The 25,099-nt window shown below is 49.6% G+C and overlaps 1 protein-coding gene across 1 annotated transcript in view; it reads left to right on the top strand.

The window, feature by feature from the left end:
• The first annotated feature begins 1,268 nt into the window (after positions 1 to 1,268).
• The window catches only part of Kiaa0319 (KIAA0319 ortholog), a 43,412-nt gene continuing 19,581 nt past the window's right edge, over positions 1,269 to 25,099 (top strand). Inside the window, exons 1-11 of the mRNA XM_071613723.1 lie at positions 1,269 to 1,332; positions 1,522 to 1,648; positions 5,020 to 5,753; positions 6,094 to 6,274; positions 12,358 to 12,456; positions 14,008 to 14,105; positions 14,981 to 15,068; positions 16,029 to 16,121; positions 17,565 to 17,694; positions 21,822 to 22,050; positions 24,481 to 24,604. Coding sequence (XP_071469824.1) covers positions 1,594 to 1,648; positions 5,020 to 5,753; positions 6,094 to 6,274; positions 12,358 to 12,456; positions 14,008 to 14,105; positions 14,981 to 15,068; positions 16,029 to 16,121; positions 17,565 to 17,694; positions 21,822 to 22,050; positions 24,481 to 24,604 — 1,831 coding nt within the window. The 5' untranslated portion in view covers positions 1,269 to 1,332; positions 1,522 to 1,593. The remainder of the gene's footprint in view (positions 1,333 to 1,521; positions 1,649 to 5,019; positions 5,754 to 6,093; positions 6,275 to 12,357; positions 12,457 to 14,007; positions 14,106 to 14,980; positions 15,069 to 16,028; positions 16,122 to 17,564; positions 17,695 to 21,821; positions 22,051 to 24,480; positions 24,605 to 25,099) is intronic.

Genomic DNA, 25,099 nt, shown 5'->3' with positions numbered 1-25,099 from the left:
GCAGATGTTCCAGGAGCACACTCCTTACTTTACGACCAGGGTCAGTCTGTTCAACTCCTCTCCTAGACTGGGGAAAAGGGAGGTGGCCAGCCACCTGAGTCCATTCTCTTTGTTACCACATTCTCTAGGATCTTCTTATCTCCTGGCAAGCTTTCCTAGGTACCTGTCAGTGTTTAACCCAGTAGTAGATAACACTGGAAGGATTTTCTTAAAAAATCCTGTCCTTGCTTAGTCTGTATCACCTGTGCACGAGGTGATTTGTGTAGGTGGGTGAATCTCCACTACCTCCAAGGTTCACAGAGAATGAGAGGCCTGGGAGGAACTGGCTTAGGGAGACCGAGGCTGGGAAGGCATGCAGACCTCCACGTTAAAATCTTATTTCCTTAACTTCCTTTGCTCCCTTCCTACCCACCTTTCACCTCTTCTGTCCCACCTCAGTTTCTATGGCCGGCCACACAGAGCTGCTTGGTGCTGGCAGGAGCTCGGGCGGGCACAGCGCTGTGTAAGAGTGCTCCACTTTTGCTGCTGTTGTTGCTGCAGCTGGGAATGGAACCCGGGGCTGTGAACTTGCTAAGAACTTGTACTGAGCTACACCTCCAGCCCCTTCGTGTGGTTTTGGAGATGTTCTTCCAAGCCTCAGACACCCATGCTGCATGGTTCACGTTCACACACAAGCCACAGCATGTAATCCTGCCTGTCCCTTGGCCAACTGCAGCTGTAAGACATCTGAGGTCAGAGGTGGCAAAATGAGAAAGTATTTACATGCTAGAATTGAAGAAATGGAGCAGTATGATTTGTGTCATCATCTCACGGGTCGGGGCTGTGAGATACTGAATACACAAGTGGAAAACGGCCAGACCATATCTAAAAGTAGGACCTTGAGCCATAACCTGCAGCAATAAACTCAACAAACCGGCCACCCAGGAAGCGGCCTGCTATCAGCAAGACTTGTAGGAAGCCAGAGTGCTATCTCTAATAATTCAGGAAGCTAAACAATAACTTCTGCAACAATTAATCCTACATGGCCAGGACTCCATCGGTGACTGACAGCTTCCCTGTTTTTTATGTCTTCTTCCAACTCAGGACCGACCTGAGAAAGCCACCCATGTTCCCTGCTCCATCACATGGGATGCCACACTTCTAGGTAGCTGTGTGCTGTTTTTGCACGTCACGCCAGCAGCTGCCAGGCAGTGCACACTGAAGCTGTTCCCCTTTTGCACCTTAAAACCTTCCCGGTCCCCCGTCTGCATTCAGTGTGTGCCAAGGTCCTTTGATGGTGGCCGGGTCCTTTGCCGTACAAGTCTGAGTTCATTGCTTTGCTCTTCTCCTTTGGTGGGTTTTTGCTATTTCCACAGCCCACTGAGGCAGGCTTCTTGGAACTGTACTCACTCTTTGAACCAGCCCCTCTGGACAGATGGCTGCCTGGAATGTGACTCTGAGGGAGTTTGCGCCAGCTTTGTTGTTTGCACACTTACCTACTCTGTTCTTCCTTCCTGTCTCTTTTCTGTTTTCCCTTTGAAGACCTAGAGGCCAATCTGGCTGTACCCGAGTTGCTGCCTCTGAAGGCTGCCATCACCCTCTGCGAGCTGCGGGATGGCGCCCCCTGCAGTTTCACTGGCTTCACTGCTGCTGGTGGTGACCCTGGCAGGTAGGAGACCAGGGCTGGGAGCTTGTGCCACTGGGCCTTGTCTAAGTAACTCAGGTCCACTCAACACCAAGGTGCGGTGTTTTTGCTTTCCAGTAGATTTGGTTTTTGTGTAAAAAGCAGACCTTATGCATAAGTGGTTTTCTGAAGGGATTTCTTTTTCTTGGGCATGCCAGGCAAGCACACTACCAGCTTGCATCCCTGATTTTATAGAAACTGGAGTTTAAATTTTTTATTCTCATGACTATTTGGTGGGAAAATAAAATCACATTTAATATATCTTAGGAAAAATTTGTATTTGTAGAATTACAAGACTTACATCATAGGTATTTCTGGAAGTATCAGACTCTTTTTTTCTCATAGGTCTTTATTTTAATTATACTCAGTTTGCTTATAGTGGATGCACTTGCACCATAAAATCATTGGAGAGTCTCAGCTCTGATGGCCCAGGACACCAGCCGAACCAGGGAGAGGGCACCAGGGGTTGAGGATGGAGATACACTGGGAAAACTTCTGCCGCAGTCCGGCTGCAGCAAACTAAGGGGGGTGACGAAAAAACTTGTGTGCGTTGATACAGCAGGAGTGGGAGCCGTTTATTGCAGGACAGGAGGGGTATTTATACATTCCACACAGCTTATCTAATTAGCATAAACTCGATACATCAGTCAACCAATCAGGAATCTCCACACTTAATGGCTCGCTTTTGTTACTTCTCAAACCACTCCCTCTGGCATTTTGCCAGGCACCATCCAGACTTGTCTACGAACTCTAACATTCCCCTGGCAAAATGCCAGGCGCCATCCTGACTTGTTTACAGACTCTAACACTGTTCATTTACAGACTTCGTCAACCATCGTGAGGCCATGGTGAGGATAGCCTGAGACCCTTGTCCTGGGGCCTGCACTCCAGGTCTGCTGAGTCAGAACTCCTAGGGCATGGCTCAGAGATCTGGGGTTTCAGCTAGCACCTGGCGGTGGTTCAGAAGACCTAAATTTTGGGAAGCACTATTTTAGATGATGCAAGGGCCACTTTGGAAAGTTCTGCCCATCATGCTAGTTTACCACCCCCATCTACTCCTGTCACCGCTAGTGTGCAAGATAGAATGTTAAACATGCTCTGAAAAATACCTTCGTTAATATTAATGTGTAGACATCCATTTTTAAAACACAAAGGAACATTTTCCCATTCCTTTTTGTTCTTTTTTTGAGACGACAACTAAGTTAATGAAATTAATGATTGTAGGGTTCTATATAATTAAGACCAAATAGGTTTTAGTGAGATGCTGGCTCTGTCTGCCATTTTCTTTTGAGGTACCGTCCACTAGTTCACAAATTCAGTTCCTAAGTTACTGAGTCCCAATAATGTTATCTGCAATTTGCCTTTGTTAAATGCTAACCAGTGATTTTATTGACGACAATCAAATGCCTACAATGTTCATGGATTGGGTTAGGATTTAAGAGCATACAATTACTGACAGTTCCTTGGTTCCAGGAATTTGGTGCTCCTTCAGTCAAGTGTGCTGTAAAGATGGTAAAGTGATTATGAAACTTGGACAAAGCAAAAATGATTTTGTTGTCAGCAGCCACCTTCCTGATTTCCTTATTTAGCAGTAATGTCTCTTCTTAAGTTTTGCAGAATATAGGAATGGTCTGCCCGGTGGCCTCCTCCCGCCCAGTTGAAACTGGCTAAGCTTGAGTTGAAGACGTCTTCCACAGGAAGTTCTCTTCACCCCTATAACTATGTGTGCTCCAAGGTCACAGCTTTCCCTATGTGGTGGTTCCTGTGACGTAGTTTAAAATTTGGCTCTTGAGCTTTTTGGGAGCCAAGGCCAGAAATGAACATGATTTTTCTCTGAATCACTTTGTCCAAAGGAGATGACCCAACTATTTCTCAAGGAAACTAAAGCATATCTTGGCATTCATGTGTGAAATAATGGGTCTAGCTTGGGTCTTCATTTAAAGGCCACTCAGAGATGCAGTGATACCTCTAAACACAATGGTTTTGAGAGTGGAGTTGGGAGTGGGAGATTCTCTCTATTCTTCACCTCTCATCATCTTTGATCTTGATGAGATGCTATTTTGTGATACTCAGCTGGAGTATATCACTACTTTCTCCATATCACAGATGAAGCTCTTTTCTAGAAAATAAAAGGACAAAACTATTTGGATGATTTTAAAGAGTAGACTTACGTTTGAGAAGTGCCACTTCATTTTAGTGTGTTGCTATCTTATGCACTGGAGAAGAAACACATCTAGGATACCTAATTCGTATTAAATTAGACTAAACAGGAATGGAGGTGTAACTCAGGGGCAAGGCCCTGGGTTCCATCTCCAGTGCCAACAAATAAACAAATAGGACTAAATAGTATTTTCATAGAGTCAAGGTTTGGCTTTGGGTTATTTTAAAACTTATGGTGTGTGCAAGGAAACATAAAAATAATTCCTAGGCTGTGTATAGCCTTTTACACTATTTCCAGTTAGAACAACCTCTGACATTCCTTCATATGAAAAAAAAAAAAAAAAAACTCAGTTATTTAAAGAATCATTAGTGATGAACCTAACTAGGGAGGAAATCCCTTGTCATTCTGAGTTCTGCAGCAAAACTTTAATACAATGCTTTTAAAATTGTATGTGGCAAGGCCAGTTTGTGTCCAATCTGTCATGGACTGATTTTTCTGTAAAATACCAAACAATTAAGAATACAAGGGAAGTGATTTTGCCCTTGAATTTCAGGCAATGACACCTTTCTATAGAAGCTTCTCAAAGCTGTTCTGACATGGAGCTGGTGGGAGTGAGTTATAGTAGACCACTTCAGTAGTGTCATCGCCTGCGGTGGTTACTGCCTTCTTCTGGTTATTGAGAATCTGATTAAGACTACTTGGTTCTAGATATGTACAGAGAACAACTTTTTCTCAATCTTGGATATTTCTCTGTTGACTGATCTGTCATCAGAATAACCTGTGAAATTAAAAAAAGAAAAAATCAATTGCCAACTGCAACCCAAACCCCAAAGATATGATGCTGTTCCCAGAAGTAAACCTGTGTGACTTAATTTTACGTGAAGAGCAAAGTATTGTGAATGATGTAAAACGATATGCACGTGGAGAAGAAGGTTTCTGCTCACTGAAGGGCATGGAGTCGTGAGGCGCTGGAAGACTGCGTGGTGTGTGGATGGGGGAAGGGCCTGCGGACGGAAGGTGGAAGGACGAGGGGTGGATGGGTGGGTGAGTGGAAGACGGATACGTGGGGGAAGGTAGCTAGCTTGGTGGATGGACTGTCATGTTGCAGTGGTCTTTCTAGGAGACGGGGAGTCCCGCTTCCAGAGCGGCATGCCTGCAGGGCGCCTCTGTCCTCACTGTGCACTGCCTCCTGCAGGTGGTGCCTGCCAGCAGTGCAGCCAGGGGAGGACCTACCCCAACGCCGTCATTCCGGCCAACCTGGAAACCGTCAGAATCGTGCCAGTGCCTCAGACCTTCTCCCTGGGGGCCTGCACGGCCGCGTGCTGCGACCTGCCCAGCTGCGACCTGGCCTGGTGGTTCGAGGGCCGCTGCTTCCTGGTGAGCTGCCCGCAGGAGGAGAACTGTGCGCCCCAGAAGACTGGCCCGCTCAGGTCGTACCTCGTGTTTGTGCTCAGGCCCGAGGGGAGGCCCGCGCCGCTGCTGGACTACGGGGAGAGGATGCTGAGCAGGGCCGCCGCCGCGGGGGCCTGGGGGGACCCGGCCGAGGGTACCAGGGAGGACTTGCCCCTTGGAGGCCAAGGCCAAGGCCGGGGCCTGGAGGGGATGGCGGGGATGGCTGAGCCCTCCGATGACGACGGGGAGATGGAGCCCAGTCTCCTGCAGCCCAGCCCCAAGCAAGGCCCCAGCGGGAGCGCCGAGCCCGCGGCCTGGAGCCTGCAGCCCGGAGGCGACGGCCACAGCCCCGCGGCGTCCTCGGAGAAGCCGCGGGACCCGGAGCGCCCCTCGCGGAAGGACTCGGCCGGCTCCGCGTCCCCCGAGCACAGCCCGGACAGCGGCGATCCGCCTCCCTCGGCCGCCACGCCCCCTCCCGGCCGGGCGCTGGGGAAGGGGGCGGCTTCTCTGCGAGCCCGCGGCGGCTCGGGGCGCGAGGTGGGTGTGCGCGGGGCGTTGCGCGGGGCGCGAGGTGGGTGTGCGCGGGGCGCGAGGTGGGTGTGCGAGGGGCGCTGCGCGGGGCGCGAGGTGGGTGTGCGCGGGGCGCGAGGTGGGTGTGCGCGGGGCAGGCTGCGCGCGTCGCCGGGCCCCTCTCGAGGCACCTGCCTGGCCTGGAGCAGAAAAAGTGACCGTCTCGCGGAGCCTTTCAGAGAACAAACCCTCTGCCCCTTTGCGGTGCTTCTGTAACAGAAATGAAAGTTGGTGACATTGCGTTGCTTGAGGAGTTCGCTGGTTTATCAGACTTTTTTTTTTTTTTTTTTTTTGAATGATCTCGCAGGTGCTAAAGCCTTCCCGGAGTCCTTCTGCCAGCCTGGGGTTCAGGCCAGCCGCCCTGGAGGAAAGCTCTGCTCCCACAGCCACCCCGCAGAGCGCAGAGTGCAGCATCCCAACCGTCCCCAGTAGTGCTGTCCCTCCTGGGTCCACTCCGGGGCCACCCGTATCTCCTGCTCCCAGGACAGGTAATCCCAACTGGAAGGACTGTGCTGACACGCGGTAGAGTACGGCAGCTCAGCTTTTAGAGTTTGCTGTTTCCTCCAGGCTTGGCTCTGAGCAGCTGCCGTGTGCCAGCAGCAGTGCTGGGTACTGGCCGTAAAAGATGAGGGAGACCTTGTCGCCCCCTCGGCGGCGCCTCAGTCCAGGAGAGGAGGCGGGCCGCTGTGCTGTCGGGCTGGATAGAATCTGTCAGTGCTGCGAGGCTGCTGTGGGAGCCCAGTCTTTCTAGAGGAGGTGACACTGGCATCCAGTGCACCCGCTAAAATGGGTCTGGAGAGCGACGAGTGATGTCGTAGTGACAATGGAACTCGCTGAGGCTTGCAGAAGCCAGGGACTCTGCTCAGCACTTCCACCGCAGGGAGTTTGGACTTTCCCTGGAAAGTTTGGACAATGCCGTTCTTTGAAATAAAGCTGACAATAAATAACAGAAAAAAAATGAACAACAAATTCATTAACAAAGAAACAGAAGCCAGACACAAAATATGAGGCTGAAACACAGGCCTTTTCATGGGGACAGGGAGGCAGGCAAATAGGAAATTTGGGGGAGCGGATAGTGAATTATTTTTAGGGTGGATAAATGGGCCCAGAAGAACTGACAGTGGCCCAGTTCCTCTGGGTTCTAGAGGAGATATTTGAATTTCAGTCTGATGGCCAGTGTGTGGGCAGTGAGAAGAATTCACAGAGACAAGGACCGGCCTTCAGAGAGGTTATTTGGAGGAGGATCACTGGGGAAGCACAGCAGGGACAGGTCAGAGGGGGTCTGGGCTCACATGCACTCCTGAGTTTTTCATTCCCTTTGGTGGGCACTTTGCTAGGAGTGGTTTAGGGCAAGCAAGGAGCGACTCGAAGACTGCTGTGCCTTGCCCATTATGCTTAGTGTGCAGGTCCAAATGCTTATTTCTGGTTTGACTCTGGGTTCATGAGAGGCAAGTAATGAGTATGAGGTCTTAGACTCCAGCTTTCCCTTATTGGGTTACTGTAGGTCAAATGTGGGTCTCTGCGGATGCTCCTCAGGATGGTTGGGCAATCTGTTGAAAAACAGGATCTTGTTTATTCTTCAGGGGAAGTTAGCTTCTCTGATACCACAATGGGCAGGATAAAAGGCAGGCCCTTAGCCTCAGTCACCTCTGCTAACAGAGGTGGGTGGAGCCTGGGACAGGCCCCTCATCCAACCTTCTTGAGTCTTCCTCCTGTGCAGAGAGTTTATAAGATTGTGGTTCTAAGAAGACATGGCAGTTGTGTTCCAGTTTGGGCAACCCAATCAGGTAGGAAAAAGCTTTGCAGACAGCCTGCCCTTACACAGGGAGTGGAAACAAGGAAAAGCCAGATTACCCATTTGCCCCATTGGTTACCTGAGATCCCTGATTAGGAAACCGATTTCAACTTCCTCTCCATTGGCTACTTTAGGAAGCCTAATTAGAATACTGTCCAATTTACCCACTGGTCATTTTAAAATACTGCACCTGCAGTGGGAGTTGTCATGGTAATGGGACACTGTGAAGAAGGACACGACTGGTCTCCCTGTCTTGGCCTCCAATGGCATCTTTCTGTTACCCTGCTCTGCCATTTTGGAGTCCCTGAACTCCTACGTAAGACTTGACCCTTGGCAAGCATTCTGGGGTGGCACGTTCTTCCTCCATAGACCCAGAAAGGAGGAAGAGCCCATGGACTGTGTATTGCAGAGGCTTCAGTGAGGAATGAAAAGCTTCTATTAGATTGTCTAATAAAGAAGTTTCACGCTATGGAAGACCGAAGCGTCGTGTCTACTGAGCTTTCCTGTGGTGATGTATTTTGAGGATTATGTTCTGTTGAGCAAGAATAAAATCAACCTAGTTGAGAATAAAGAGGACTGCATTTTTGTGGGGCTAATTAGGATTGCAATCTGAGAAAAAATAGATCCTCGAAGTCTTAACAATGTGCTCTAGGGTTTTACAAAATGGTGGCTATATTTAGAGTTTAAAAGCACAAGAGAGGCCTGGTCATTACATCACTGGTCGGTCAGGAATGACTGGTGCTGGCAGAAGGTAAGGTTGGTGTGGATTCCGTCCCTGATAGTTGGGGGGAGGGAAGGAGGGCTCCCTGTCCCAGCAGGTCAGCAGTGGCTCCAGTCCAACTTGTCTTAGACCTGACTAACAAGGCCCTGCTGACTCGTTTTCAGTGCCCTGAGCCAGTGATACTCAACTTTGATGTTTTTTTATTGACACCTCTTTACCTTTTTAATTTACTTTGATCCTGAGCTTCAGAAAGAGCTAATGGTGGAAGAGAAGCTGTGTGGAATATGGAAAAGGAAACTGGCCTTGGAATCAGGATCCTTGGGTTCCAACAGTCCTACTGTCAATGTAAGATAAACTCTGCTTTCAGGAAATAAGAAATTAGTTTATTTTGAGTCAAATATTAGTGGCCATGGCCCAGGAGCACAGATTTGGGTCACCCTGAATGACATGCTCCTCCATGAAAGAGATTAACCTTCATAGCCAAAGCACAAAGAAAACGATAAATCAATGTATTAATGAACACTGGTGGGGACATTAGGTAGGTGGCTACAGTAAAGCAGAAAAGCTTGTGACCAGAATTTTAGAGTTAAGGCCCAGCTCGGGGATCTCAACAGACCAGATCCAGCCACCCATCTGAAGGACCAACCCAAGAGCCCATCAGTGCAAAGACAGGGAAGGAATGTGTAGCCCACCAGAGACACAAGGAGACCCACATCCTCAGTCCTGTCTTGCGGGGGGAGCATAGACCAGGGATCAGAGTACTCACAGTTAAGGAGTCTTGGTCAAACTGATGCCGCCGGTCATGGTTACGAGTTCTGCTCCCGCAAATGTTGAAGTTTGAACATTAGAGAAGCACGCCGAGTCAGGCATAGAAAGCAGGGTTTATTTAAAAAGGGGTAACATGGACTTCTCCCTGGAGGCAGAAGGGGCCACAGCTGGTGTCCTGGTATCCCAAGAAGGAGGTGTTCTGCCCTTTTCTATGTCCCAGGCTTCCTCTGTTCTCCTGCCTTCTCCCTCTTCTCTTTCTCCTTCCCGTGTAAGTGACTAGGCCCAGGAGTGCTCGGTGGGATGCCCAAAAGGTGGGGAACAGGTGGGCTGCAGGGGGAAGGGCAGGATGGAGCAGCCCAGGACACGTTAACAACCTTCTAGCTCCCTGTAGGGAGGGGCAATTCCTGGGACAGGTGACCTTAGCAACAGGTTGGAGCAGGGACAGGTTCTGGATAAGGGTGCAGGAAGGGCTCTGAAGGAGTTAATCCCTCAGGGGACAGTCTCCAACTAGCTGAACTCACTCAAATTGGCCTGACTGGATCTGACCTGACTCCATTTACCTACCTATACTGCCTGTCTAATTCTGGCTTCAAAACTGTTACGAAACTTCGATCAGTGTCCCCAGTGCCAATCCAGTCAGGAGGACAGGATTTTGACAAAAAGGAAAAAGGAGTTTTATTGCTTTACCAGCCAAGGAGAAGCACAGGGGAGTTCTGTGTAATTCCCAGGGAGCAGGGGTTTTTAAAGAGGTGATTTAAAGCGTACATCCATGTGTTCCCCGTTGAAGTTGTAATTCACTCGTTAATTTGGGAGATACTCATTTCTGAGATCTTCTAGTGCCATCTCCAAAGTCTGGATTACTTGTTCCTGTGGTGGGTGAGTGCTCAGGACAGATAACTCTGTCTAGGGTGGGGAAGAAAGGTAACCCTGTTTCCCCTGAGATTAGGGAGGAGCTGGGAAAGAGGAAGAGGAAGAAGCACATTCATTTAAAAATTAAGTCCCAGTGGCCGAGTAGTAAGGGTTAATTCAAAACTGGCCTGGTTGATTATTATCCCAGGGTTGGTGGGGGGAGGGTGGCTGTTGCCTGGTCAGTAGAGATATTTGTCCATCTGACCTGTTGTTGTGGAATCTAAGCTGATGGCAGGACAGAATGTCTTAAAGCAAAAGGGACAGATTCAAAATGGGGATTGTTAAACCATGAGACAAAGACCACCGACTCCAATTTAAATCCAATTAAAGCAAGCTTGTAATTCCGACCGGCCGGGGCTGTCTCTCCCGAAACCCGTGTGAATAGAAGACAGCACCCCAGCTCTCTAGGAGCACAGCTTTATAGCAAGGAAATTGCAAAAAGTGTGTGTGTGAGGGGTGTCTTGAGAACCTACAGATAACAGGATTTTGACAAGCATAACACAAAGGCAGGTAGTAGGTTAATGGTCTAAATGATTCAGCACTTAGGGAGTAAATTTAGGTCCCGACGTCAGAATTTATGAGGCGCCACTAGAGTTTCAGAGAGGGTTGTTATCTGGTCAGGGAAAGCCAGGCATGAGTGAGTTCAAGGCACGGGCAGGCATTCCAAGCAAGTTTAGAATAATCGCAGTAATTTATAGTAAAGCCAACATGAACTTTTCATGCCTTTGTGACGAGGTGGCTCCCAATCTTAAGAGGGAATTAGGCTGGGGTTATCAGGATTAGAGCCAGGTATGGTGGCTCGCACCTGTAATCCCAGCTACTTGGAAGGCCAAGGCAGAAAGTTTGCAAGTTCAAGACCAGCCTCAGCAACTTATAAAGACTCTCAAATAAAACATAAAAAGGACTGGGGATGTGGCTCACAGCTAGGGTGCCTCTGGGTCCATCCCAGTACTCCCCTCCCCTAAATGGAGGGAGAGATGCTTGAGTTTTTATCCTGCTGTGAGTTCCCCATCAGGCACCTGCGCCCAGCTGCAGGCCCAAGAGTCAGTGCATTTGGCAACAGCAGCCTGGAAGTCCTTGTTACAGTCCTTCTTACAGGTTTCAGATGTTATCTGAGAGCGAGCTCAGCTTAGGGTCCGTGGGGGCTAGAGGTCTATTAGCTCAAAACCATTCTGAGAAGTTCACTAGTCAGGAGAACGTGGGTGGTACACAGAGGGTGGAAGTAAATGGCTGTATTTCTCAAGGGACTGGCAACCCAAGGAAACTGTGGCTCCAAACCTGCCGCGTTCCATGTCTGCACAGTCACAGTGGCCCTCAGCCCAGGCCATGCCGTCTGCAGGATCTTTAACAGAGGCCATTTCTTCAGGGACCTATGGCTTCACTCTCACTGCCATGTGAGGTTGGGAGGATTACATGTGTTTTTTGGAAGCCTTTGGAGCAGTGCTTGGCCCAGTTCAATCTGGTATTGAAATCGGTATATCTAATTAAATCCTGGTGGACCAATAAGCATTGGCTAGTTATCCAGGTGGCCCCGGACAGCTTGTTGTGCCTCTCCGGGGCTCCGTTTCCCCACTGTGGGACAGGGGGCCTGGACAGTGAGAGTGACAGGAGGGGGAGCCCGAGGAGGGCTCCAGGCCTCTCAGTGGCTGCAGCCTCCGGGGCCTGGGACTGAGGGCCGCGGGGGCCTGCCTGAGCCCCCTGTGCCTCCAGCGTCTCCCCGTGGCTGAGACCTCTGGTGAGGGCTCAGATTTTGTTCTCACTGTTTTTTTTTTTTTCTGCATTGTGTTTTGACCCATCAAAATGTGGTTTGGGAGTGACACTAGTGTCCAGCCCAGCAGGCACAACCATGGCAGGACACAGTGGGGCGACCCTGGCGCCCAGCCCAGGAGCACTGTTGAGTGCTGAGCTGCTGCCCTGTGCTCCTGTTGGAGCCCCTGTCCCGGCTGCTTGAGCTAAAGTGGCCTTTTCATATATGGAGGCTGCCTGAATTTCCTCCTGGCTGCCCAGAACTGCGTGTGTGCTCTGCGGCTCAGGAACGCTCAGGACTACTGATGGGGAGCCCAGGACAGCTGGGGCGGTGGGAGACAGACCCACTCCGCCGCCTTCGCCTTGTTCAGAAACTCACGCAGCCTGACCGTCCTCTTCCCAGCGCCAGCCCACCTGGATGGCTCTGACTCACAAAGTCTGTCTCGAAGCATAGCGAGGGCACAGTTCAGTTACTAACCAGGGGGCAAAAGTGACTTCCTTTAAAACGATGAAGCACGATTACAAAACCATGTTATTTTGTTTTATTGAATCTAAGAACAAACCTGTTGTCGGGCAGGGACGGGAGTGGGCACATCATGTGAGGGCATGCATGGTCCCTGGTTTCCTTTCAGTGGAAGAACTGTGGGTGTCGGCGGGAGACAACCTGGTAGTGACCTTGCCCCAGGACCGGGTGGAGCTGAAGGCCTCCGTGGTGCCAGCGCCACCTGCAGGTGAGTCTGACTTTCCTCTGTGACCTTCCCGGGAAGGGGGAGTCGGGGTGGGGGTGGGTGTTCTCCCGGAGCAGGTCTTTACAGTTGTTTTCACAACTCTGGGCAACAGCACCAAGCAAGGTTCTGAGGGAAGACTAGGATTGGATGATCATGAGCAAGGAAGTTTCTTCAAACAGGTTTTTTTTTTTTTATTTGGGTGGGGGTACCGGGATTGAACTCAGGGGCCCTCAACCACTGAGCCACATCCCCAGCCATTTTTGATATTTTATTTTGAGACAGGGACTTGCTGAGTAGCTTAGGGCCTCTCTAAATTGCTGCCTCAGCCTCCTAAGCCACACCATGGCCCGGCTTCAGTCTTGAATGGAGTAAGAGATTACACGCACTGCATAACCTTTAATTGCCCAGGATGGAAAACTCAGAACACCACGTGAGAGCAGGGTGTCAGGTAGCAGAGCTCCATCTGTGGGGACTTATGGAGCCCAGGAAATTCCCCGGGAGGAGGGAGGCAGTGTGTGACCAAAGGTTTGTTTGCAGACACCTCATGCCAGCTGTTCAAAAAAAGTCCAGAGTACTTTCTGCAGGTGTCCAGAGCTCTGTTGGCCAGTGGACACTTGACCTGTCCCCAGGTGGTCAAATGCCCTTTTCCCTAAGGTAACTCCTTCTTCAGGGCTTTGGCTGTTTGTCATTCAGTTGGGTTCCTTTGGCTCATTCTCCCATCACATGTGGCTGGGATTTTATAAGCAGAGCGGATACCTCCTGACATGCATTTCAATCCTGAGAGGAGGTACCTCATTTTTTTTCTCATATCTGAAGGTGGGAGATGGCTTTAGCTTAACCTAGAGATGTCCAGTTCATTCTCATATCCTTATATAAACCTTATAAAGATCAAATGGGCTGAAATCCCCTTGCCTTTTATTAACAGGAGAGAAAATACAGTGTATTACCCTCTTAAAACTTACAGGGAGGATCAGACGTAGCACCTGGAAGGAAAGGCTAGCAGAGAGATCGGGGAAGGTTTTTTTTCTTTGTAGTTGTTTATTGTTTTCTATTTTCTAAACTTTCTATAAGTTATGTTTTTATAATAATAAAAAAAATATTCCCATTAAGAGGATGAACTGCCAGTCACGGTGGCTCACACCTGTAATTCCAGCAGCTCAGGAGGCTAAGGCAGGAGGATCTCAAGTTCAAAGCCAGCCTCAGCAATTTAGCGGGGGCCTAAGCAACTCAGCAAGACCCTGTCTCTAAATAAAATATAATATATAAAAAAGGGCTGGGGGTGTGGCTCAGTGGTTGGGTTCAATCCCTGGTAGAGAGAGAGAGAGAGAGAGAGAGAGAGAGAGAGAGACATGGAGGAGAGAGAGAGGGAGAAGTGGGTGGGTGGGGGAGAAACATTGTTCCTCTTTGCTGGGATGGAGGGTGAAGAGGGGTAGGTGGGGTCAGGGTATGAGGTGTCCACACTCCTGGGCTTATGGCTGTCTCCTCCCTCTCAACCCAGGTTATGAAGTGACCGCCCCAAACCTATAACTGCTCCTATTTCTTATTTTCTCTCAGAAACAACCTACAAGTATGAATGGAGCCTAATAAGCCACCCAGCAGATTACCAGGGTGACATTGAGCAAGGTCACAGGCCGACTCTTCACCTCTCCCAAGTAGGTAACTGGACCCAGTTGGCACTGTCTTACCTGTTGAACCCAGATTCAGGTCTCAGGCAGAGGCTGAGATAGCAGAGCTGCCGGAGCCCATCCAGAAGGAGGACATGCAGCTTAAGCCATGCAGGTAGACTGGGCAGATGGTTACATAAAGGCTTTGGCTAGCATATCTGCTCAGGGGACAGGCATTGCCCGGCGCCCGCTGTGCAGGGTTAAAGCCTGCGTCCTGATCCCGCAGCTTTGCGGCACAGAGCCACCTGTCCCCTCACTTCCCAGTCAGGCGTTCCTCAGAGGTGCCCGTAATTCCACTGCAGTCCCAGATTGCTTTGCCTGTGGGACATTGCTCTGAGATAAGGTCCCCAGGAGGAAGCTGCCCTCTTCCTGACTGACTGATCCTGAGACCTGGTTTCCCACAGAGGACCCTGTCGTTGTCACCTCCCGAGACTACACAGCTGAAGTTGCCACACCCCTTATGCCACCTCTTGTCACTGAGCTCCATTGCTTAGTGTGCTCCCCAGACCATCAGCGGTTCCAGGCTGGGGACCTGGGTTAGTGGGGCAGTGGCCGGTTCCATCCCCAGCTCTGGGAAAAAAATAAAAGGTGCATGATTTCCATGCATTTGAGATCTGCTGCCCCTGGCTGGTCCATCTCTACACTCAGGCCTCTGTAGGCCTGTGCTGGCTGTAACTAAGCGAAAGGGCCATCCAGCTGACCTCCATGTCCTGGAGTTCAGGTGGCCACCAGACTGCAGTCTCTGAACAGACGGGATGGGGGCTTTCTCCTGAGCCCCTCCTTGCCACACCAGGGATATTCTAGCCCCTCCAGGGGGCATCGGCCAGGGCTGGGCATGCTTCCTGTGTGACTTTATGTTGCAGTTGTCAGCCGGACTGTATACCTTCAAGGTGGCCGTTTCTGGTGAGAAGGCCTCTGGAGAGGGCTTTGTCAACGTCACTGTGAAGCCAGGTAGGTGTGACGGATGGCCTGCTGCTCTGTGGGTCATCTTGATTTTGGCATCTGGGTGACATGGCCAGGAGGTTTCAACTTCTACCTTAGGCTCCATGATAGGAAGGCATGTGAGGATCCCAGGTGGCTGTGTTTTTCTACCATCTGAGGACTGCTTAGTACCTGCTGGACTCGCAGTTAGGCCTGCTCAGTTCCTGAGGGGTGGCAGTTGGACCTCAGCCTCCTCTCTGACCTCCATCCACTCCCCTGCCCTCCTGCCCTCGGGGCTCAGCTTCAGCTTGGGAGCAGGGGTGTTTTAAACATATCCACTGGAGCCACCTAACCATGTTAAGCCACCTATACATGTTTCCAGTCGGGGGACAGGTCTGCCGTGGGCTTTGTGTCCACTCCTGGGCTGTAAGTCAGGGCATCCATGTGAATCAGAGCAGGTGGCTTTTGCCCTGGGGCCACAAGTGGCCTTTGCCCTGGTCAGTGAGTAGGCCACAAGCCGGCCTGCATCCTCCACCACCCCTCAGCAGGGTGGGGTCTCAGCCTGCGCCACAGAGCTCTGCCAGGTCCCCTCCTCCCTGTCCCAGGTCGGCAGCTTGCCTTCTGCCCGCTCTGCATGATCTTTATCATAGCTGGAGCATGGTGGTGGCTTTGGGTACCATCAGTCAAAGATCCAAGACGCAGCCAATCACAGGAGCTGAAGCCGCAGTCTGTGCTGCTGCTCTGACCGAGGGACCCACCCCGTGTCATTCTTCCCTGTCTTGCTGGGCCTCGGTCACAGTCAGAAATGTGAGCTTGCAGAGGACACTGACATTCACGGGAAAGTTCTAAAGCTTCAGAACGTTCTCTAGGTTGAGGCCTGCGGGGAGACGCCCTCTTGGCAGGGTGAATCAGGGTAAAAAGCCGCTGGTCGTGTTGGGTGGACCTGTGCACGCACAGCCTGGGCTCAGGGCTCTCTTCTCTGTCTCCCAGCCGGAAGAGTCAACCTGCCTCCAGTGGCTGTTGTTTCTCCCCAGAGACAGGAGCTCGCTCCGCTGACGACAGCAGCGCTCATCGATGGCAGCGGTGTGTGTCCCCTGATGCGCCTGGGTTTCGCCCCCCACCCCCACCCCCAGGATCTGACTGTCCCTGCAGCAGGCCTGGGGACTTAGCCAACACGCGATGAGTGTGTCCTCCTCTAACTTCTGTTACAGCTCCTCAGCTTTGTCCTCACTGTGTCCTTGTCTGTGCTCCCTTGCCCTTCCGCTGTCACCTTGGTCTGTAAGGAACTTCTTAGGGCCAGCTGTTTGACCTGGACCTAAAGCCACTACTCAAGAGGCTTCTGTGGATGTGTGTGACATATGTAAAGGGCAGCTGGAAAACCACTTTAAAGTACCATGAGTGGGCTGCCATCAGTGAGGTGGAAGTGTCCCTTGCTGATGTGACCAGGGTTCCTTCTCTCTAGTGGAGAGGCCCCAGGGGGTTACAGGTGGCCACGCAGATAAGAAGAGCCTGGCGTGTGTGCTCACTTGCTTCACCAGACTTAGTGTGTGTGGTATGTGCGTGTCATGTCACTTGACCACAAAGCTAATGCAAATCCCATGGGGAGCTGTCCTGGCTGCAGGGAGAAGAGCCAGGGCCGCTCCCTTCTCCTGGCCTGCAAGGGCGCAGAGATCACGCCCACCTGACCCTTGCATCTGTCCAGATGGGCAGGTCCACATTTCCCCTTGCGACATGAAGATGAGGCATATTTTAAATGGAAGTGTTTCCATGAGAAGACGCCTCGAATTTTGATTCAGTGCAGCTTAGTTACAAGAAGTTAGAATTATTCTGCCACATGAACCTGTGGTTTCCTTTAATGAAATGGGCCCCCTGCCAGGTCTTGCTTTCTATAATTCCACATGAAACATTTTGCTGTGCTTTAAGTGGGAACTTCTCATGCAGGATCAGACCTTTCTAGATTCACGCCTTAATAATGCCTGTAGTGAAGCTTTGTCTGAATGACAGAGAAGCAGCTCTTCACATGGTCAGCATCAGGGGATTCAGAACCCGTGAGTGGGGTCCCTCCTGCAGGGGGCGAGGGGAACCAGCCTCTCCATGTGCTCTGCTCTTCACACCTGTTTTCTCAAAAAGCAACACTGTCACTGTGCTTCTTAAATATTCACGTTGTGGGAACGTCCTCACTGGGATCTGCCCAAATCCAGGAGAAAGACAGAGTGATAATTTAGGGAGTAGGAAAATGGTCCTTTCTAATACATAATATTTGTCATTGAGCTCTATGTAAGAGTCTCATATAAAATGAATTTAAAGGGGTCTGGGGCTGGGGCTCAGTGGTCAAGCGCTTGCCTGGCATGTTAAGGCACTGGGTTTGATTCTCAGCACCACATGTAAATAAATAAAAATAAAGTTCTATCAACAATCAAAAAAATAAATTCAAAAAATGAATTTAAATTTGGAATTACATAAGTCACAAAGTTTATGCTTTACTATTCTTGGGTTTCATTCTGGTTTCTGCTTTTGACCTTTTAGGGAGTACAGATGACTCTGAGATAGTGAGCTATCGCTGGGAAGCAGTCAGCGGGCCCCTTGCGGGGCAGCACCTGTCCGACGCCCCGGTCCTGCGCGTGGCTAACCTTGCTCTTGGCAACCACACCGTCAGGCAAGTGGGTCCTGTTGCCATTGTTTATCGCTTCCCAGAACTTACGTTTTGACTGCCTCCTTGAATTGAAGCCTAAAAGTTGCTGTGCTTTTTATCCTGGTCCACAAGTGAGGTGAATTTGGTCTTCTCTGGGTTCTGGTTGGCGCCACCGCAGGCTGATTCTCCCTGATTCCTGTGACCTGTTCACTGGAAGTGTTTGGTTTGGGTGTCAGCAACTGAATGGGGACTATAACAGAGCACCTTTTTTGCTCTGTTGAGTTACAAAAAACAAACTCTGCATCTTCAAAGTGAGGCAGAGTTATGTGATTGTTAATTACATGGCTATTTCAATCTTTCCTTCTTATGACTTTCTAGGGTACAACTGAAGTAAGGTGAACTGCACATATTCAAACTGTGGAACTCAGTGACTCTTGGCCCATGTGCACACCTGTGAAGCCACCACCCTGATGGAGTCAATGAACATTTCTGTTGCCCCCAAAGCTCCTCTTGCCCCTCCAGGCAGCCACTGACGGGCCTCCTGCCACCGTTGACCTTTTGCATTCTGTAACTTGTGTCCCTGGAGGGCACCGCAGCTGCTCCTCGCCTGCGCTGAGGCTGACCTGTGTCTTCTGCATCACAGGGTTCCCTTGCCTTGGCTGAGTCTATATGAGCGTAGGGCGCAGGAGCGAAGGAACACCTTCCAGGGTTCGCTGTCGTCAACTGACAGATCAGACAGGGGAAAAGGCCGAAGGCTTAGTAATGTGCAGGGGAGGACGCTCCCGGCCAGGAGGAGGGGACATGGAGGGAACTCGCCCACTCAACACTGCTCAAACTCTGGCCCCTTTGCCAGAGGTGAACGACTGGAGGCTCCTGGGCGATTCTTCGGGGAATGCGTGATGTGGGGACTGCTTCAAGGGATGTCCATCAGAGTGGGCTCATTCCTCAACCTTCCTCTCTGCCGTGGACAGTTGGGTGTCAGGGTGGGGAGGGAAGGCAGGTGTGTTCCTTGTGGTAGGTGAGGCCTCAGTGCAGATGAAGGGAATCCAGAGAAAGTCTTTCCCTTTACACAAAATTGTTCAGTATGCCCCCCAAAAGTCATATATTGGGGTATTATCTTCTGAGTCCCAACAATAGATATGCCATGATTCATTTATCCATTCATCTACAATGGACATTTAGGGTCTTTTTCTGAGAGGACCTCACTACATTGTCCAGGCTGGTCTTGAACCCCTGGGCTCAAGCCATCCTCCTGCCTTAGCCTCCCAAGTATCTGGGATACAGGTGCACCCCACTCCACCTGCTGAAATCTGGGTTCTCTGTGGCAGAACAATGATAAATAAAGCTGCCGTGAGCATGTCTCTGGGAGGACATAGATTTGCATTTCGGGGATGGAGACTGAGAGGCAAACGGCCAGGAGGGGAAGGCTGGCTCAATGCAGTTCTCTTTCCCACAGTGGCTCTGTCCTCCGACCTCCCGGGAGTTCCGTCTCCACACTCGTCCCACCCCCCACCCGGCTCCCTTGTGACCCCGAGACTGTGCTCCCAGTTATCTCTTTGACCCTATTGACCGTTTGCTCACTTAGCTCTTCTCTTCTTGATTGGAGCAGAATTTCAGTTGGCTGCATGAGGTGTCCCTTCTGCTACTTCCCAGCTGTTAGACCTAGAGCCGTCCCCATGGGTCTGCAGACCTGGAGTCCGGCTTGGTTTGGGGTCCTTCAGAACCTGCTGGGTTTTATCTTTGACCACAAGGTCCACAGAGGAACTCCAGAGTCTTCTAGGCTTTGCACACAGTTGAATCAGTTTGTGTTTTAGTTTGTTTGAAATGTCAGCTTAGAAATTATTCATCCATTTCACATTTGGATTGCTAAAAAGGAAAGAAGGAAGGAAAGAAGGAAGGGATGGGGAGGGGAGGAAGGGGAGGAGAGGGGAGGGAAGAAAATAGCAAGCGCTGCCAAGGGTGTGGAGAAGTGGAAGCCCCAGGGCTGAGGGGGCATGTCCGCCGGCAGCTGCTGAGAGCACTCGCGGCTCTTCCAAAAGCTGAGACAGAATCACCCATAACCTAGTGGTTCTGTCTCTGGGCCTACACCCAGGGACCTGACAGCAGGGACTCCAGTGTTCACCACAGTGTTGTTCACAATGGCCGAGAGGCAGAGGTGTCCTTGCATGGAGCAGAATTTCAGGTGTCTGAAATTTCCATTCATCAACAGATGAATGGAAAAGCAAAATATGAAATATGCACATGCAATTGAGGGATATTCAGCTTTAGAAGGGAATGAAATTTAAAAAACAGGAATGAGCCTGGTGTAGTAGCACACGCCTGTAATCCCAGCAGCTCGGGAGGCTGAGGCAGGAGGATTGTGAGTTCAAAGCAGCCTCAGCAATTTAGTAAGGCCTAACCAACTTAGTGAGACCTGTCTCTGAATAAAACTAAAAAGGGCTAGGGATGTGGCCTAGTGGGAGAGTGCCCCTGGGTTCAAACCAAAAAAATAAAAACATAAACAAACAAACAAAAAACCCAGGAATGAAATTTGGATAGATGGTACAACATAGATGCCAAGAGCATTACGCTAAGGGAAATAAGCCAGGCCCAAGGACACAAGGACACGGAATCTGATTTCATGTATCTGGGGTGAACTTCCTCATGGCTTCTTCATGGTATCTAAGTTCACAGCCCCTTTTCTTTTTTAAAAAATGTTTTTGTAGTTGTAGATGGACATTTGTTTATTTTTTAACGTGGTGCTGAGGATGGAACCCAGTGCCTCACTCATGCTAGGCAAGCGCTCTGCCACTGAGCCCCAGCCCCAGCCCCTCACAGCCCCTTTCTATTCACAAACAAAAATGTTCTTCTCTTACATGGATCAAGACATATGGGGTGTTTTGCAACCTACCTTCTATATTTTCTTCTAACAGTTTAAAATTTTGAATCCTTCATGTTCAAACTTTTATCCATCTGGAATGGGTTGTCTCTCAATTGTGGTTTTCCCCACCTGGGCGTTGGTACTACTCATTGTCCCTCTGGACCTTCCCACTCTGCAGTGCACGTCTTTCCTCTAGCAGATGTCCTCGTTGGTGGGTCTGGTTTGGGCTTTCTCTGCACGTTGGCTGCTGTGGTGCTACAACATAGTAGTCCTTTATGAAGTCAGCCTCGTCATTCCCTGTTTAGTGAACATCTTTACGGCTACATTTTAGGGTATCAGTGAAACTTCTGGGTCAGAGTTGTGTGTGTTTACAGGTGTTTGCAACATTATAGACACATTATCAACCACTTTTTTATTTGAGGATTTTCTAATGTGGACTTGTGGAAAGTTTCTGATATAAAAGCCTAAGGAACTTTAAAGAAGTTATGATTAAAATATTTCTCTATCACTTTAGTTACTTATTAGTATGAAATTTATACATGATGAAATGGGAGTTTGGACCTTGGTTGGAGAGAGCGGGTGGGCGGCGGGAGAGGAGGCCCAGGATGCGCAGGCCGAGGGCACCTCCCTGAAGCTGCTTCTTCATCCCCACATTCCTGTTCACCCACCTAGCCCTTACCACTGCCCAGCCACCGTCGTCCCCCAGGAGGACGAAGTGGCCTTTGGGATATCCTGTTCTTATTACTACGTTTCCAACTAACTCATTCCATCAGTACAGGAGGGTCCATGCTGGTTTCTTTTGGTGGACTGAGCATCACTTTGTATTTGAAAGTGTTGAGTCCCAACATTACCTTGCAGAGTGTCCTGAAAACAATTATCATAAGCTTCTGGAAAAGGGTTGAAAAATTAAAGAGCTTCCTAGCTGAAAATCCAAGAACGGTCCACTGTCCCCCAGTGCTCCAGACTGAAGGCAGAACTTACCTCGGACGCCGTTCTTCTTAGTCTCAGCTGTGGGGAGCAGCTGCTCTGGCCAAGGGGCCTCTCCACCCAGCATCCCAGCCGCAAGGGAAGCCCCTAAACTTTGACATGAGAAGATAAACAAAGATGAGTCAACAGGAAGAAAAGCAGGCAAAAACATCCCTGAGTCTGTGTGCTTCTTTAAACTTCATCCTCATTTCCATTTGCCTGTTCTGAGCCGTTCTGGAGACTGTGACCAGGAGCAGCTGAGCTGGCCACTCATGTCCAGATGTGCAAGCTCTTGCAGACTCACAGCCTCCTCTCCTTTCTGTAGGTTGACCGTCACTGACTCTGATGGAGCCACCAATTCCACCACTGCCACCCTGACCGTCGGCAGTGCTGTGGACCACCCACCTGTCGCCAACGCAGGCCCAAATCAGACCATGACCTTGCCCCAGAACTCCATCACTTTGAACGGAAACCAGAGCAGTGATGATCACCAGATCGTCCTCTATGAGTGGTCCCTGGACCCCAGCAGTTGGAGCAAAGAGGTGGCCATGCAGGCACGTTCTCCACCTGCTCCTGACTCTTGGTTGTCTGTCTGTATCGTCCATCTCTATTGTTCTCTGTGTTTATCTCTATTGTCCATTTCTATCATCTACATCAGTCCACCCTTGTCAACTGCAGCATCTGTCTGTGTCACCTGTCACTATCATCTATCTATCCATCTATCTATCTACCTTACTCCCCCATCCATCCATCCTTCCATCCATATTTTATTTCTACCAATTGAGTCTTGGTTTGGGGCAGGGGCAGTTAGATCCAGAAAGTCTGCTTTCATAAGTGTGTCTGTTAGACTACTGCACTGTTAGAGGAGCACCTAAACTCCCAACCCTTCCAAGTTCACATCCTTTCCTCTCAACCAAGCTGTCCTGTGTTGATGACTAGATCTTGAGGTTAATTTGGGTTCAGTTTCCAGTACTGGCTAAAGAAAAAAAAAAAAAAAGGAAGGTTGGGCTATTTTGATATTTTATACTTCCTTGGTTAAGAGATTCTTCCAAATTTTCTTTTACATAATTATTGAGCCTTATGTGCCCAGAGCTAATCCCTCAGAATCCACCCCCCACCCTGGACGTGTAGTGGAGGGAAGTTACGGGGGCTGGGTCCCCGAGTGAGTCTGGCTCTCCATAGCAGTGCAGTGGCTGCACACCCCTCTCTCCCTGCCCAGAGACTGGCCACAGGAACATGTTATTGCCACATGGTTGATTAACATGTCCCAAGGCACGAGCTTCGTACCCGCTGGGGCCACCACAGAGTCGAGTTCTGAGAACCAGACCCTTTTGCATGGCCTGAAAACCACACCAGGCAGCCTGCTGAAGGGGCCAGTTCTGCAGAGTTTCTTTGTAGACACTTTGCTCAGGCAGGCCCATGGTCTGCTCAGTTCCCGTGTGCGTGAACATCTCTCTGACCATATCAATTTTGAGCCAAGTACTAGAAGTTATGCTTTTTCTGTTGAAATTTTCAGAGAAATGTGCTTGGCCTGTTTAAAGTAAAGGGTCTGTGGGGGAGTCCAGAGGCAGGGCATGGGCTTGGCGTCCCCAAGGCCCTGCGTCGGTTGATCCCTAGCACCAGAAGGGGAAAATAGAGGAAAGCATTTTCTTTTAAAATTCTTAAGTGTTTATGCATTTCAAATTTCAGAATACCATTCCTTGTGATAACACAATTGATATTGTATCAACTTTCTTTATCAATTTTCCACCTAAAACCTCAAGAAATACAGACACATTTATATTTAGGCAATCCTGGGATATTTAAAATTAAATAAATTGAAATAGGATTAAAGTCAAAATTCTTTTCTGATGCCACGAACTGCAAATGTAAGAATAACTGAAACTATTACCAGCGACAACACAGCATCATGCACATGCTAAGCCCCTGCTCTACCGCAAAAGGACTTTCACCTGCAGGCACCGAGTGTGGCTGAGAGCATGCCTTTTGAAAAACGGTGTTGCTTTTGTTTGTTTATGTTTTTTGCCTTAATGTTAAAATTTATTTTTTAATATTTATTTTTTAGGTGTAGTTGGACACAATACCTTTTATTTTATATATTTATTTTTATGTGGTGCTGAGGACCAAACTCAGGGCCTCGCATGCACTAGACGAGCGCTCTACTGCTGAGCCACAACCCCAGCCCCCAGATTTATTTTTGATTGCAAAAGTGATATATGAATTGCTTCTTACGGGAAAAAATTTAAAAATCAGCTCAAATAAACTCTGATAAGGTGAAAATGTATACTGACTACCACTCTCTTACAGGTCCCCTATTAGAGGCCATTTCTTTGATAAGTTTAATGGGTGCGCTTCCAGAATCTTCTCTATGTGTTTGCATGTGTGTGTGTGTGTGTAGCGATACTATCACAGTGTATACAATGTCTTTTTTTTTTTTTTTTTGCTTAATATGTCTTTACATTTTTCATTTTAAAAATTTAAAGCTACCTCATTCTTTTAAATTTCTTCTGTTTGGTGGGTATGGAACCCAGGGCCTGGAACATGCTAAGCACTTGCTCTTCCACCGAGCCGCAGCCCAGCCCTGAGGATCTCTCCTCTAAGCTTGCATTCCATAGTGCATTGCGGTGGCCTTGGCCACTCCCTGTTGGTGAGCAGTGGGTTTGCTTCCCTTGTGTCGCTGTTGCACTGGGCTAGGTCAGCCCCTGGGGTGAGCCTCCTGTGCATTTCTCTGGTGTAGATGCTGAGGATTGCTGGGTAAGAATGTGCCCGCTGTGCATCCTGATGGACATTGCCTCTTGGGCTATATTCACCTAATTCCTTCAATGCTCTGAGGATACACAGTGGGCTACACATTCCATTTTCCTGGGTTCATATGTCTTTCATTTTCTGTATTAGATGAAATCGTGAGTTTGCCTATGTCACACTCTTTACTTGAGCTTCTTTAATATCTCTCTGTTTTTGTCTTTGCATTTGCTGCTGCTCAGGGAGCACAGACCCCGTACCTTCATCTGTCTGCTCTGCAGGAAGGAGAGTACGCCTTCCGGCTGCTGGTGACAGACTCCGCCGGTCAGCAGTCCACTGCTGTGGTCGCTGTGGTTGTCCAGCCTGGTATGTGACATGGAAATGAGATCTGGCCCCCAGGATGGAAGCAGGAACAGTAATCGGGCCCCTGGGCTTAGGTTGTGACCAATTGGGCAGGAAAGTCTCTACACCTCGCTGCCGTCAGGACGTCAGGCTGGGAGCTGCTGCTGCTCGGAGAACCGGTTTTCTTTCAAGTTCAGAATCTTGTCTTGATTCTGTCTCTAAACTGTGGTACAACATGATTGGGACTTAGCAGGGGATAACAGGGTCTGCAAGAGCCCACAGGACAGGCACCAGTGGGGGGCAATATCTGCAGAGGCTTTCACCACCAAAAATTGACAAATGAGGAGATTTGTCTGATGTAAACATTAGGCAGCGCACACACGCATGGAACGTTCTATGGTGCCCGTTATCAAGTATCAAGTACCACTTTTATGTTTTTATGTATCAGATAAATGTCTAGAACAATAAGTCAGAGGATGGCAGCCTTCAGGCAGAGATGGGACCTTTTCACACGGTTTC

The sequence above is a fragment of the Marmota flaviventris genome, chromosome 6, assembly GCF_047511675.1.
Source record: "Marmota flaviventris isolate mMarFla1 chromosome 6, mMarFla1.hap1, whole genome shotgun sequence".
Taxonomy (NCBI): Eukaryota; Metazoa; Chordata; class Mammalia; order Rodentia; family Sciuridae; genus Marmota; species Marmota flaviventris.
Note: the sequence above shows the minus strand (reverse complement) of the source record. Positions and strands in the feature narration are given on the sequence as shown.